Source organism: Neophocaena asiaeorientalis, unplaced genomic scaffold (assembly GCF_003031525.2).
Source record: "Neophocaena asiaeorientalis asiaeorientalis breed wild unplaced genomic scaffold, Neophocaena_asiaeorientalis_V1.1 scaffold504, whole genome shotgun sequence".
NCBI lineage: Eukaryota > Metazoa > Chordata > Mammalia > Artiodactyla > Phocoenidae > Neophocaena > Neophocaena asiaeorientalis.
The window spans coordinates 6,627,424-6,641,895 of record NW_020174438.1 but is presented as its reverse complement, the minus strand read 5'-3'; the positions used below and the strand labels follow the sequence as shown (position 1 = coordinate 6,641,895).

The window sequence follows — 14,472 nt, the reverse complement described above, 5'->3', positions numbered from 1 at the left end:
CAAAAACAAGTATTTGTGAAAGTTCTTGTGAGGATTATGTGAGCTCCTGCACATCTAACCCTGGTATCAGCTGTCTGCCGTTCAAGCGTCACCTTCCCCTGGGAGACTGGGGAGAGAGCGGCACCTGCCTCTGGGGCGGGGTCCTCTCCTTCCACACAGACCTCTACAGAAGGGTGCCGGGGTGCCAGTCTGCCCTTATCCCTCATGACACACTGTACCACACCTTCCTGAAGGCTTAACTGGAGGGAGTTGTAAAGGGATCAAAATGGGAAGTTTTGCATGACTGTTCCCATCACGCCCTAATGAAAAAGCATCAGTAATGAAACTTTCCCAGAGGTCGCCCTGGTGGACCGCCTCCAGTCACCAGCTTTACCCCCCTTCCTCAGATCTCCCTGCTCTGAGAAGAGTGCCTCCCTTCCGACTTGCCCAAGTGAATCTTTACTCCTGCGTCTTAGGGAAACCCTCTTCTGCACCCTCTACTCAGGGTGATAATCCCCACAATACATTGTCTCCAGCGGAATATCTCCTGAAGTCTGAGTTACTCAGCCAAGGTCAGGCTTCTGGGGGCCTTCCTCAGGATTGGACTGTGACATTTTAAATCTAACCAGTGAAGAGTAAGATTTAACCCTCTTAAATTTCATCCCCCTGAGATCGCCATATACCAGTGCCAAGTGCAGGTAATTACTGAGTCAGATGTGCACGACTCACGTTAATTCTAGAAACCATACAGTCTAGACCCCAATGAAGGGGGAAGAATGCTTCCCTGGTGCAACATGTTGTTCACAGACCTGACCCCCGCCAAAGAAGGGAGCACACACGGATGCACCCTGCTTCCCCACTCAGCCCCCCTCAGGTCCCTAGGCTTGGCCAGGCGCGCTCACGTACACACTCAGGACCTTTGGTGAGCGTCCCCAGATCCATCCTCCAGGTGCCTTACAGAGAAACCTGAGGATGCGTAGCCTCCCGGTTCTGCTCCCCCAGGGTCGTGGAGTGATGTTTACGCTTCTAGTCACAAAAAATGCTCAGTAAACGTTAGCTTTTAGAGGCTAGAGGATCTACGCACATGGTCTGAGAAGGCAGAGACCAACTCAGAGACATTAGAAAATGAGCCAAAGGAAGCATATCCATGTAGTCCATGAAAAGAGAATTCTAATCTACTTGGCAATCTTCTGATCTTAGGCGTGAGTGTTTCTGATGGTTCTGAGATGAAAAAATAAAGCCACCAGAGCTTGAGTGATGGATTTTTGTTCCACTTCTGGCTTTTCTTTAGGAATGATTCTTTTTTTTTTTTGCGGTACGCGGGCCTCTCACTGTTGTGGCCTCTCCCGTTGTGGAGCACAGGCTCCGGAAGCGCAGGCTCAGCGGCCGTGGCTCAGAGGCCTAGGCGCTCCGCGGCATGTGGGATCTTCCCGGACCGGGGCACAAACCCGTGTCCCCTGCATCGGCAGGCGGACTCCCAACCACTGCGCCACCAGAGAAGCCCTAGGAATGATTCTTGAAGGGGGAATCGCTGGTCAGGGTGTAAAACTTTTCTAAGACCCTCAGGTATTTTTCCTTAGGGCCCATCCACCATCTTACGAGTCCCTTTGGTATGGGGCAACCAGTGTAGGGAACCTTCTCTGCCGAAGGCGAAACTGCGGTTCAGCCACAGGGTTGCTTTGTTTGGGTGTCTGTGTGCTTTGTAAACAGTAGCAATGGATGACAAGGAGAATGGGAATGAAGGCCTGATGAGACTGTATGCTTATCACCACTCTGCTTACGGTAACAAAAATGAGTTTGCCGGTGGGAAGGAAAGGTTTTTATTACTCTTAAACAGAAATGTGATCTAATTATATGCTAATGTCCTCTGGTATTTATAGTTTGTAGATATTTAGGTATAGCCTTAAAAAAATTTTGTCACCAACATTCCTATAGGAAGTCTGTTGTTACTGAAAATCTCCAGCCCCAATCCGTTTTTTCCAGTGAAACAGTTGTTTTTTAATATAACACTTGATAATGACATTTCACAGGAAGAACTCTCTCTCAGGTTATAAGAGTAAATTTTTTAATTTTTTCCCCATTTTGCCGATTCACGTTCTAGTCGGCACTGCTGTACAGTGAGTGCTTGTTGCACCTACAGCCTTGTCAGCATTGTTATTGCAGCTTTTGTTTAAAGTTCTAGTTTTATAGACCTCCAAAAATTACATTTTTATTATTTAGTTTACATGTTTGTTATCTTATTTCTTCTTTTGTGAACTGTGTGCATTTTTGCCCATTTTTATTGTTATTAATATCTTTTATTTAATATCTTATAGATTTCTATCTGTTCTCTACATATTAAGATACTAAGCCACATCTAAAAGTTGTAACAAATTATTTTTTAGGTTTGTTGCAGAATTTTACTTTGATATATGAAATTTTCAGGTTTGTGTATAATGAAGTTCATCAACTTTTCCTTTGTGATTTCTTTCATTATTTTGTTTTAAAATTTTTTGCTGACTGTTTAAAAAACTGGTTTTAAACTGAGTTTAAAGAAGTGATTTTTAAAAACTTTACAAGTTATCTATTTGGGGATTTATTTTGGTGTGTGGTGAGAGAGGTTTTTTCCCCCCAAGAGAAAGCAGAGTGTAATGTTTAAGTCTTGAAAGCCACATGGCCGGATCCCATCCTTGTGGAGGGGTTTTCTGAGTTTGTCTACAGTGTATTGCCCTTAGGGACTCTAGCTTATGAGGGGTCTCTTATCAGACTGCTTCCCTGCTTCAGGCCCCATTTTACTGCCTTTCTCCCATATTCACTGTCAGTGTCAGGTTTATCATGAATGTAAGGAAGCTTAAGCTTCAAGGTCAGTTACTTGCCTAGACCCCTTCCATGGTCCAGAGAGGGTCCAACCGATGTATTGACAAGGCCGTGTGTTTTGAAATATTTTCATAAGTAAGATATTTTAAACAGTTTTAAGACTGCTGACTCTTTACTTGGTCTACACTTTACCTGATATCAGACGATGCTGGAATACCCATGGGCATTGGGGAGGTTGAGTTGGGGATCCATTTAGTTTGGGTTTAATGGGATTATGCTTATGTGGTTTGCAGTCACTTCATGTCTGGTTTACTTAGGTTTAGTTAATTAGCTGTCCTACTATAAAAATGGCTTCCAATGTGCCAGTGTGCCCAGCATGACTGATACAAAGATGCAAAGTCAGAGATCTTGTACCAAAATGAACTTGTCCTCTGGCATTTGGTTTCAGAAGTATGGGGTAGTGGAAAAAGAAAGAACATTTGCAATTTGCAAAACCAGAAGCCAGTCTGTGGAAATTCTTTCCAATCATCAGATTTGCCAAATCCTCAGCAGGAGATTCGGTTCTCTCAGATGCTTAGTCAAAACAGAAATCCTCTCTTTTCAGAAATGCACTTACTAATGAAATATATACATACAGTTGTAAGTGTACCGTGTTCTCCGTCTACCATGGGAATGGCCTATCTGATAAATCTCACATCATTTTAACTGCCATTTGGAAGGATGTTTTGGAACATGTCAATAAAACAAGTGGTTTGGCTGTATATGAAAGGTACTTTCTCTGTCATCTCTAAATTACTTAATAGCATGTTCAGCTGTGGCCCTGGACAAGAGTATGGGAGACCCTGGCACTGACAGAACCCCAGGAGTTAGGGAAGCTGGGTCTGCTACTGTAGGAGCAGCACAGGCTTAGGAGAGCAGAGACCACTCACAAAGGGGGAAATGGGAAGACGATCGAGGGTAGAGGAGCATCAGAGCTCTAGGGTGTTATGAAAAGGTCTACAGGACAGAGGCTTTCAAATTACAGTCTCAAAAACACTTTATTTCCCCTCAGAACTGAAATATCCCTCTGACACATAGAACATTTGTTTCTTTCCAATTCCCAGAAACCAGAAAATAAATGAAATTGAAAACTAATAGGATATGAAATAAAGGTGATAAAATGAGCATTGAAATTGAGAAACTATTCTGATAATTTTTTTAAAAATCCCAGATCAAACCAAAAGCAATAATTCACTGAGAGCAACAGATAAATTCCAAACAAAAATAGTAAATAGGTTCCTAGAGTGTTGTTCATATAAAGTGAATTATATGAACACATTGGCAAAAGATGAAAATTTCTTCCTGATTTTACATGATATACTGACATTGACCAAGATGATGTTGCCTAATATGCAACAGCCACGAGGACATTAAGTAAATGTTATCAATTCAAAGAATAGAATATTTAAGATTAGCACTAAAAAACTTGAACGCTGTGGAATTTTACAGCTCGCATCTAAAAGACAATTGATAGAGGTTTTCCTAAATTTGATGATTCTAAAAATGTATTTGACAATACCATTTATAAGTTGTGAAGCTAAAACTTAAAAAAACTATCAAAATAACAAAAGAATATTGGTCAGTCATGCTAGAAGAAAGATGGAAAGCTTCTCACAGAAAATACAGCCCCACCCCATCCACTCATTCAAACAACTACAGATCGGATTTCCACTGGTTGAATCCGTGGATGTGGAACCCGCAAATACAGAGGGCTGAGTGGAGTATGCCGTTTTATATAAGGGACTTGAGCATCCCTGGATTTTGGTGTCTACGGGGATCCCGGAACTAATCCCCTGGCAGATACAGAGGGACATCTGTTATAGAGTTGTTGACATATGATAAAGCAAAGAATATGCACCCCAAACGTGAAGGTAAAGTACTATAGAGGTATTTCTAGGAGTTAATTAATAAAAATATTATTTTTTTGGATTTCATGATCTTTTTCAGTTTGATTAGATTTGTAATTTTTTGTGATTTGTTTTCTTATTCTAAATAGTCATTTTGTTCCTAATTCCATATTCAAACTGTGTACTTTTCTTAGCGGGGCCCCCAAATTTTATAAGTTCCAGTTTTCACGAAACCTGGATCTGCACCTATTCGTGATTCATTAAAACCCAGGCTCCAGGCTGAGTGACCAGCACCTGCTCTAAGGTACACATCATCTCCAGCACTTGTTCTAGAATGGTGCTTTATGGTCATCCTGGCCCTTTAAGGAACACCCACCCTCACTTTAAGAAAATTTTTGATGCCTCATCTAGGCATTAAAAAAAATTTTTTTTAAACCATTTTAGGAATACTTTCTTGGAAGGAATCTTTTAGAATAGCTAGTCTTCTATATTCCATGAATCCTCCTTTAAACAAATGAATATAGGGCTTCCCTGGTGGCGCAGTGGTTGAGAGTCCGCCTGCCGATGCAGGGGACACGGGTTCGTGCCCCGGTCCGGGAAGATCCCACGTGCCGCGGAGCGCCTGGGCCCGTGAGCCATGGCCGCTGAGCCTGCGCGTCCGGAGCCTGTGCTCCGCAATGGGAGAGGCCACAACAGTGAGAGGCCCGCGTACCGGGAAAAAAAAAAAAAAAAGAATATAAAGTTGCTTTGTCGACCTGCATGCCTCCCCTGCCCCCAAGAGTCAACTGGGATTTTGAGTGTACCATTACCTTTACACTTTAAATGAAATTGATGTCTTTAAGAACTGATGGCTTTGTAATACCCAGGCTTCCTGTCTAGGAACATGATGTAGCTCTTCATTTATTCATGTCTTTTTTTATGCTGCTTAGTTGTGTGTCATAGTTGCCACCTCCCCCCATCCCCACACATGGTTACACAGGACCCACACATTCCTTATAAAGACAGATCCTAGACATTTCATAATTTTGGTTGCTGTGAGTGGATTATTTGAACAAAAACGTTAGTATCTGTGCATTGATGGTATATAGAAAATTGTTGATTTGTGCATGTCATAAACATTAGGAGTGTGTATTTATAACCAGCCACCTTCCTGAGTTCTCTTGGGTTTTCTAGGTGGGCAATCATATCATTTGAAAAGAATGGCTTTCTTTTATTTCTACCTTTCTAATAGCTATATTTTTATTTTTGTCTCTTATATTTGCTGCAACTCTCAGACTAGTGTTACTAATGTGATAAAAAATACTGTCTTTTATTAACTTTAATGTGAATGCCCCTAGTGTTTCATTAGTAAATAAGGCATTAACTGTTGTTGATTGGAGGAAGGTTTTCTGTTTTTATTTCCTTTATGTTAGATACGCTTTTCCTAGTTTTCTAAGCATTTTCCTGAAAACGGTATTAAGCCCTGTGTAAAACATGATTCAGGTGTGGATCTTCATCCAAATGGGCTTTGGCTCGCGTGCATGTGGACTGATAGCACACGTGAGCACAGCTTCCTGAGGAGCATATAACTGCCCCAAGCTCCCGGCAGCTGCAGACTTGAGATTCAGACCAGGGGTTATCCCGGGAAACTCTAGAGTCTACCTCCGATGAGTGCATTGTAGTGGGACTTTGTTCAACTGGATCCCACGATGGGGGTTTTTGTTTAAACCTAGTCCCTTTTTGTGAGGCGCTGTTATGTTCAGCTGGAGCCCAGGCTCTCCCGATAACTGGGTCGTGCTGTTTCCTGCTTCCCAGCGATGCCAACGGCCCCTTCGCCCAGTGGAGCACAGAGCGTGTGTGTGCATGGCTGGAGGACTTTGGCCTGGCTCAGTACGTGATCTTTGCCAGGCAGTGGGTGACTTCTGGCCACACGTTACTGACAGCTACCCCTCAGGACATGGAAAAGGTAAGGGCTGAGCCCTGGGCTAGGAGGCTCCCATCTCTCCCCAAACCAGCGCACAGGGAAGTGAGGCCCCCCACTCCTCCACTGCCCACCCACGCCCACCCACAGGAGAGTTGACAAAGGAGGGCGAGATTCTCTCTGTCACTTCAGGTTGATCCCAGGGCGCTGGGCAGAGGTCTGCTTCCATGCTCCACCCAGGTGGAGTACCTCCAGCGAGACACAGCATCCTCTGAGGGCCAGGCTGCCCGCCGAGATTTCACATCTGTCTTCATCTTTCACTTTCAGGAGCTGGGAATTAAGCAGCCTCTTCATAGGAAAAAGCTGATTTTAGCAGTGAAAGCTATCACCGCCAAGCAGGAGAAGTCTGCACTACTGGACCACATCTGGGTGACACGTAAGGACAGGCATATGTGTGTGATGTTTCTGGCAGCCCCCGGGGAATGTGTGCCTCAAAGACAGCTGTGTCCTTGGGACAGGCAGACGGATTACTAAACCTTAGGGGAAATATAGCTGGAACTCAGAATGATAATGTGCTTTTTTTTTTTTTTTTTTGGCATCCACAGTCTCTCATTTTCACAAATTTCACTTCCCTGTTTCTGTAGGTTGGCTTGATGATATTGGCTTACCCCAGTACAAAGACCAGTTTCACGAATCCAGAGTCGACGGGCGAATGCTGCAGTACCTAACTGTGGTGAGGATCCTTCCTCCAGTGTTTCAGTTGTCCCTGTGAACACCCAACTCAACTCAGGTGTCCCCATGGCGGTATTTAAACTGGATTCCACACCTCCCTCATATCCCTCGGGTCTAAAACAGTGTCGTTTGTCACATAAGAGGTCCCAATTAGCAGAGTACGAACCATCGCTCCAAGGAAAGCTGTTACGTGTCCACGTGCATTCCTGACGTGTAGCAGACCACTTGTCTGTGTATGGTCTGGGAAGGAGCCTCGGTGGGTGTTTGTCACTTTGGAAGCTCTGGTTCATCAACCAAAACTTTACTTTTCCAGGATGATCTACTTTTCCTAAAAGTCACCAGCCAACTACATCATCTCAGCATCAAATGTGCCATTCACGTGCTGCATGTCAACAAGTTCAACCCTCACTGCCTGCACCGGCGGCCAGCTAACGAGGTGAGGGCAGGACACTGTATCTGTCCAGGTAGCCCTGAGCCGGGACACCTGTAAGATCGGGTGTGAGAAAACCAGAATGCCATGGCCAGAAAGTGGCTGCATTTTGGCCCATGGTGCTGCGGATTCTTCCCTTTACTAGGGCTTCATGGTGTCCCAACACACCTGTGGCCTGAACTCTGCGTCCCACAGCAGCCACTAGCCCTCCGACTCCTCCCTCCTTTTGGGAGACATATGCTATGGGCTGGAGGGCAGTAGCAGCAAGTCTTTCAAAGCCATCATAGTGATTAAAGGAGATGAGGAAATGGAGCAAAGGGGAGGGAAGGGCGAGACAAAATGGAAAGACGGTGTCAGAGTAGGCAGAGGAGAGAAGAAGAGGAACCCATAAGTAACCAGACATTTCAGAAAAGATCTCCCCACTCGTTGGTAGAAAATTAACTGACCTCCAGGCCCAGGCGCACAGGGAATCCATGATCAGGTTTTGCTAGAGAAGAAATGGTGGAGGTAAACACAGCCACCCAAATCCTGGGGAATTCCCTGATAATGTCTCAGGAACCTCGGAGTTCGGGGTGGGCCACAAAGCTACGGGATTGTCAGCCACGCCCCGTCTCCTATGTTCATGGGAGCCAAGACTAACCCTGCTGTAAGAGCAACTCAGCTTTCCAGGGGATTAAAAATTCATCTCTCTACTCTCCGTCCCCTCTTTTCTCCCTGTTGCACAAACACATTTTGAACCTTCTATATGTTAGGCACACGGCTGGGCATTTTGAAGACCCAGGTGCCACTTGAGGGTACCCGGGTGTAAGTATCTTAACATGTGTTCTCCCAAAACATTTGGCCACACCAGTGAGATCCCGATTCTATAAAACACTCAGCTCGTAACTGACAGTCCTCTTTAAAGTTCTGTTGAATCACTGAATGAATAACTCCGTGCTCTCATGTGTTAGTCCCAAAGTAACCAGAGTCAGGGAGTAATGGGATTCTGGAATCAGATATCTCAGTGTGGAAGTGCAAGTTCAATGAGAGCTTTATTTCTTGGAAACTGGGAGGGCTCTCAGGCAGCTGGCCTGGAGGCCTGGGTCTGTAGGCGTAAGGATTGTCTTCGGCAAGGCGTTCGGGGCCGGCTGACTCACAGGGACTGGCCCCACAGAGGACCCTGGTAGGACCTGTAGGCCTAACTTCTCCACTCTCCTCCTCTCTCTCACAGAGTGACCTTTCTCCGTCGGAAGTTGTGCAGTGGTCCAACCACAGGGTGATGGAATGGCTGCGGTCCGTGGACCTGGCGGAATATGCGCCCAACCTGCGTGGCAGTGGTGTCCACGGAGGTCTCATTGTGAGTGGCTCTTTGGGCTGGTCCACCTGCCTCGGTGACACCTGGGGTATTCAGAAACTGATGTCTTAAGGGCTAGACAGGCATCCCGGTAAGAAGTGTTGATACTTCACCTGAACCCCTTGCGTAAGTTGAGTCTCAAAGTAGAATCTGATCGTTTGTGGCTGAGAATCAATAGATTGCATGCAAACAAGATGGCTTCTGGAAAGACTTCCCGAGCCACAGACCCAGAGGAGTCCGGGAAAAAGGGGCTGCATGAGAACTGCCTGTTAACCAGGCAGCTCCAGCTGCTGCTGGAGGAACACAGGGCTTGGGAGGGAGGGGGAGGCCACCAAAATGGACCCTCCTGCTTGTCATGATACGATCTGCATCAGCACTTACCTGTCAAGTGGCAAAGCCAGCAGGGAAAGGAGGAAGGGGTGGCTCAGCTGTCCTCCAGATAGACCCTGGGAGACAAAGCCAGCAGGGAAAGGAGGGAGGGGTGGCTCAGCTGTCCTCCAGACAGACCCTGGGAGACAGCCTTATCTCAGAGGGCACAGCTCTCTGCTGGTAGGTCACAGAGCCAGGCCCTGGGCCAGGGAGACAGAGGGGAGGGGGACACAGGACAAGTGGATGAGCCTCAGCCCCTGCCCTGGGGCCACCCGGGCTCCTGGGGGCCTGTTTCTCAGTGTCATCACCTAGAGCCACCGGTGGTCGCCACTGGGTGGCTCGTCTGTGGTTTCTTCTTAGATCCTGGAGCCGCGCTTCACTGGGGACACGCTGGCCATGCTTCTCAATATCCCCCCACAAAAGACACTCCTCAGGCGTCACCTGACCACCAAATTCAATGCCTTGATTGGCCCTGAGGCTGAGCAGGAGAAGCGAGAGAAAATGACTTTACCTGCTTACACGCCGCTGACCACCACAGCCAAAGTCCGGGTGAGTCGCCAGGCCCTTTCTGGGGTGGCCACAGGGGCCTGCCTTCTGGCCCTTGAGTTGGGTAGCAGCTGACCCAGTGCCTGGAGCCAAACCCAAGTGGGCTGCCTGGACAAGGAGGCTCTCTTGGCTTCTGCCTTGGTTTCTACCTTCGGTTTGATTTTGTTACTTCTGTTAGCCTAGTTCCCGGCCACTCTTGAGTCCAAGGGTGCGCAGGTTTCTTTACACAGAAATGACATACAGGCAGCGTGGGGTCCTCTCTCCCAACACTGCCTTGACCCGCTGTGCAAAGCAGACAAGCTCCCGGGTGTGGGTTCCCTTTGGTCAGACCCATCTGCATTCCACATGCCACGTGGGGTCCTGGTCTAAGCTGTCTTGCCAACATAAGGAGTGTCCCTGTGGGTAGCCAGCCGTGGCCACCTTGTGCTGTGGAGGTGGCCAGCACACAGCCATCCAGAGGTCCCGAGGTCATCCAAGCACCAGCGCCGCTCACTGGGGCTCTGAATCCCACAAAGCCCGTTACACCTGCCTGAGCTGTCCTGCCAACTCAGGACAAAGCTGGAGCAGGGAGGAAGGGCCCCCTAGGGCTGTCCGTGTGGCTTCCCAAGGTGCTGTGAACAGAAGGCAGGGGGTGCTCCATGTGTGACACCAAGTCCTCTGAGCTCAGCCTCTGTACAGACTGTGGCAGCCTCTGGGAATCCCCAGTTCCCTCCGGGGAATGTGAACATCACTAGTGGGGCAGCAGGGCAGGAGTTTCAGGCACGGCGTCTTGGAGGAGCAGCTCTACTTGCTCACGATGATTTATCTGTTGGCTTTTCCCCAGAAGGGCAATTGCTTACAGGAGCTCTATTTTGTTAAGAGTTTTTCTAGAAGCGGTTTGCCTTATTCCTCTCCTCGTCGGCCTGTTCTAAAATGTATTGTCAGTACTAGCCGCACGCTAGCTTGATCATCTCTTTCTCATAGTCTTGTATCTGCTGTGTTTTAGCCAAGGAAACTGGGATTTTCACATTTTGGAAACATAAGAAAAAAGAAGTTCGATGAATCGACAGACTACATTTGCCCAGTGGAGCCCAGCAACGGTGTCGGTGACAGTCACAGGGTCTGTATGGGCTACCAGGGCCTCAGCCCCCTCGATGCCCCTGAACTGGATGGACTGGGCCAGGTGGGACAGATTAGCTGATGCCTTTGTCACCTGTACTGTCTGTGCGTCCTGAGAGCTCACAGTAACTCCGTGTGTGTCACTATGTAACTGCACCTCACCCCCTGTGTATGTGCATGACTTGCAGAAAACTTTCCAGCCATTGTGTACCCGTGGGCCAGTCTTGCTCCAAAGCCTGAGGGTGGCCAGGTATGGAGCTGCATCTTTGCTAAGGGGCCAGCCTTGGGGACTCAGGAGGAAAGACATAAAGATGCTTGTAGGTTTTCAGTAAGTCTGAATGTCCACCTTCAGCACCAGTGGCAATACCTGAGCTTGGACACAGGTCCAGAGACCACGGACAATCCCGAGGCTGAGCTCTCAGGCCCCTCGGCTGTGCCCCCGTTGAGGGCAATCCCAAGCGCCTTAGGCCTGTGACCACAGTTTTGACTGAGGCTGAAGGGACAGCAGCAGGGACTTCTGCCCCAGTGACAGTGGAACTGTTGCGCCTTCCTTTGGAGGCGGTTGCTTCTTTCTGGTAATAAAACCTATATTTATGTAGAAAGCAAACTGCACAGCATCTTTAATCTTGTCAAGGGAAGTGAGTTGGGCGCAGCTAGAGATGGAATGCTGCTCATCGTGCAGTTCGAGAGCCAGCGCTGCTGAGCTGGGTCAGGATTTGTGGGTGTCCTGGGTTGAGGGGGCTGGAGCAAGGAGGGACCCCCATCCTTTGGAGGTCTGTGGTGTTGCTTCGGGCTCCACTGGCCGGTGTGAAGCTGGGAGGCACTTCGTGTCTCACGTCCTGACTGGAGGTCACATCTGTCGTGCAGACCCCGAAGTCGGTTTCCATTCCAGCGGGATGGGCCACCTAGTGAAGGGGGCGTGGCGAGACCAGGTGGCATTGCTGGAAAGGCCCTCTGTCCTTTCACGTGTTGTGCCGCTCCGCTGTGACTGACCGTGCTGGGCCCGTAACCCCGTGGGGGCTGGTCTGTGTTGGCAGAGCTGGAACAGACCTGTCCTCCTGATTTAGAGGCTGACTAACTGATAATGGGTCTTCCAGACGGGCCTGGCCTGGCCAAGGACAGGGGGAGGGACACACCTGCCAGTCTGGGCTCCTGCTCATGAGATCCCAGTTAGTCCCAGTGCAGCTTTTGGCTCTACTGGGTCCCCGGGCCTCGTCTGCAGAAGCACGACGGCAGCACCATAACTGTCTGGCGGATGGGGCAGGGCCTCATGACCCCAATCTGAACACTGATTCTGTCCCAGATGGAGGCGATGTGAAGATTTGCTTCTTAAGCTACCATGAGTCTCAGGCCATGGCCTCCTGGCCTCCCCTGAAGTCCAGCCAGCAAGAGATAAGGGCACAGGCTTGCCAGCTGGCATGGCCGGAACCACTGAATGACAGGTGCTCCCCGGGGCTGATACCTGGACACTGCAGTTTAGAGCCACAGTCAGGGCGGGCTTTGTCCCTTGTTTCTTATCGTGTCCTGGTGGGAGAATCTCCGCATGTGCCTGCTTGCAAACCCTGCATGGAATTGTTATGTCACTAGTTCTCTGTGCAGCCTCGAGCAAGGCCTGTATCACTTTGTGGGCCCCAGTTTTCCTACCTATAAAATGATGGATTATACTCGATGCCCTCAAAGGGCAAATCTACAATGTCCAAATAGGTTTGGGGAAGAAGGAGCAGGCCAGCATTTACCTGAGAAGGAGAGGAGGCAGGCCCCTAGGAGTGAGGACGCCCTGGCTCCCTGAGGATGCCTAGCTGTGCCTATACTGGGGCATCAGTGTCTGGGGTCCTGCTGGTGCCAGAAATTTTCAGTGTGTCCAGCACCCTGACGGCCTTCATCCCTGCCCCTCTCTGCTCCTGGAAGTAGCTGGAGCACTGAACCTGTGCTAAAGGGTCGCTCTGACAGGGCCCGTCTGTGCCCTGCTCCTGTGTCCCCTTAGTGCTGGCGCCGGGGTGGGGACAAAGAGTGTGTGTGTGATGGTGTGGGACACTGGAGGCTCTGCCTTTCCCCCAGGGACAGAAGCAGCATGTGCTCCACCCGTCACTCCTCAGGGCCTGGCCCACTCCTTGCCCGCTCGCCTGCGGAGCACGCCTGCGCAGGATAGGACTTGCATGCCACCTCTGCGAATCACGAGCTCAGTCCACATGTGCTGACCAGGCTGCTGCCCGTTTTACAGATGGCACCTTCGGAAGGCACCCTGATGCAGATAGGGCTCCTCTCCCAAGACATTCACCGCCTCACGGTAGGACTCTGACCCTCTCTCCACAGTAGGACAGGTGCTGGGGAGGCCCCGGGAGTTTGGGGGTGGTGCTGGGCAGCCCCCGGGCCTACTCCAGAGCCTGTGGCGTCAGGGCCTCTGCTGGCGGAGAGCAGATGGGGCCGGGGGCTGGAGCCTGAACCAGCCGAGACGGAAAGCAGCCCAGAGGCCTTCTCTGTTGGCCTGCTGCCAGCCTTGAGCTGAAACCAGCTAAGGTGTGCTAGGTCTCAGGCCCTCTTCCCAGGCCCAAGGCTGGTGAGGAATCCAAGATGCTCAGCAGCTCTGGGTCACCTGCCTCTTCAGCCCAAAGCCCAGGCCTCGCCCCTGGCTTGGTGGCCACTGCTCTGCTCTCTCCATCCATGAGACATATATTTCCTATCATGCCTCTGGCTTCATGGACACCAGGCACGTGAGCACGTCCTGGCATGTCCAGTGGGGACAAGCCATACCATATGAAGCAGCTTGGACCAGGGGAGAGGAGGCACTCTGGAGGGAGGCTGACCTGGTCCCTGTCTGGGACCTCGGGCAAGTCACTCTCTCTCCGAGCCCTGGCTCCCCTATCTGTCAAGCAGGGCTAATATCCTCCTTGCAAGGCTGCTAGGCAGCCCGGAGCTGGTGGTAAAAGGCCAGTCACAAAAAAGATTTACATTGTTGAGGCCCTGTGCCTTCCAGGGCCTCACAGTTCCTAGACAGCCCCAGCACTGCGCCCACCGGCTGCAGCGTCCAGCCCGTTGGGGCCTTTGCTGATTTGCTGAGGCAGGTTATGAAGGCTGTATCCCAGGGCACGATGGTCAAGGAGGGGGCGGGTCTCCCCGAATCCAAACAAGATCACTGTTTTTCAATTTGTTTTTTTCTTGGCTCACACTGAAATGTTCACCCAGCCTTGTGCTTATCACTTCTATAGGCCTTTGGTGGCCTTGAAATAGCAACTTTACTTCTAAAGGTAGGAGCAATTTATTGTTGACAGTGTTGTCTATTCTGAGCCAACACGTGGGGTGCCTGGGACACCATGAACTTACAGGGCGCTGGAGTCAGGGCCACACCCAGTGCCCCGCTGCTTCCCACATCGTGGCCGCAGGGCAGCCTTGACCAAAACGCCAT

At 49.5% G+C, this 14,472-nt stretch overlaps 1 protein-coding gene across 1 annotated transcript in view; it reads left to right on the top strand.

Moving 5' to 3' along the window:
• PPFIBP2 (PPFIB scaffold protein 2) overlaps positions 1 to 14,472 on the top strand; it is a 153,131-nt gene that overhangs the window by 135,568 nt on the left and 3,091 nt on the right. The window contains exons 21-28 of the mRNA XM_024757007.1: positions 6,456 to 6,606; positions 6,889 to 6,997; positions 7,206 to 7,294; positions 7,607 to 7,729; positions 8,934 to 9,059; positions 9,786 to 9,974; positions 10,957 to 11,133; positions 13,291 to 13,356. Coding sequence (XP_024612775.1) covers positions 6,456 to 6,606; positions 6,889 to 6,997; positions 7,206 to 7,294; positions 7,607 to 7,729; positions 8,934 to 9,059; positions 9,786 to 9,974; positions 10,957 to 11,133; positions 13,291 to 13,356 — 1,030 coding nt within the window. The remainder of the gene's footprint in view (positions 1 to 6,455; positions 6,607 to 6,888; positions 6,998 to 7,205; positions 7,295 to 7,606; positions 7,730 to 8,933; positions 9,060 to 9,785; positions 9,975 to 10,956; positions 11,134 to 13,290; positions 13,357 to 14,472) is intronic.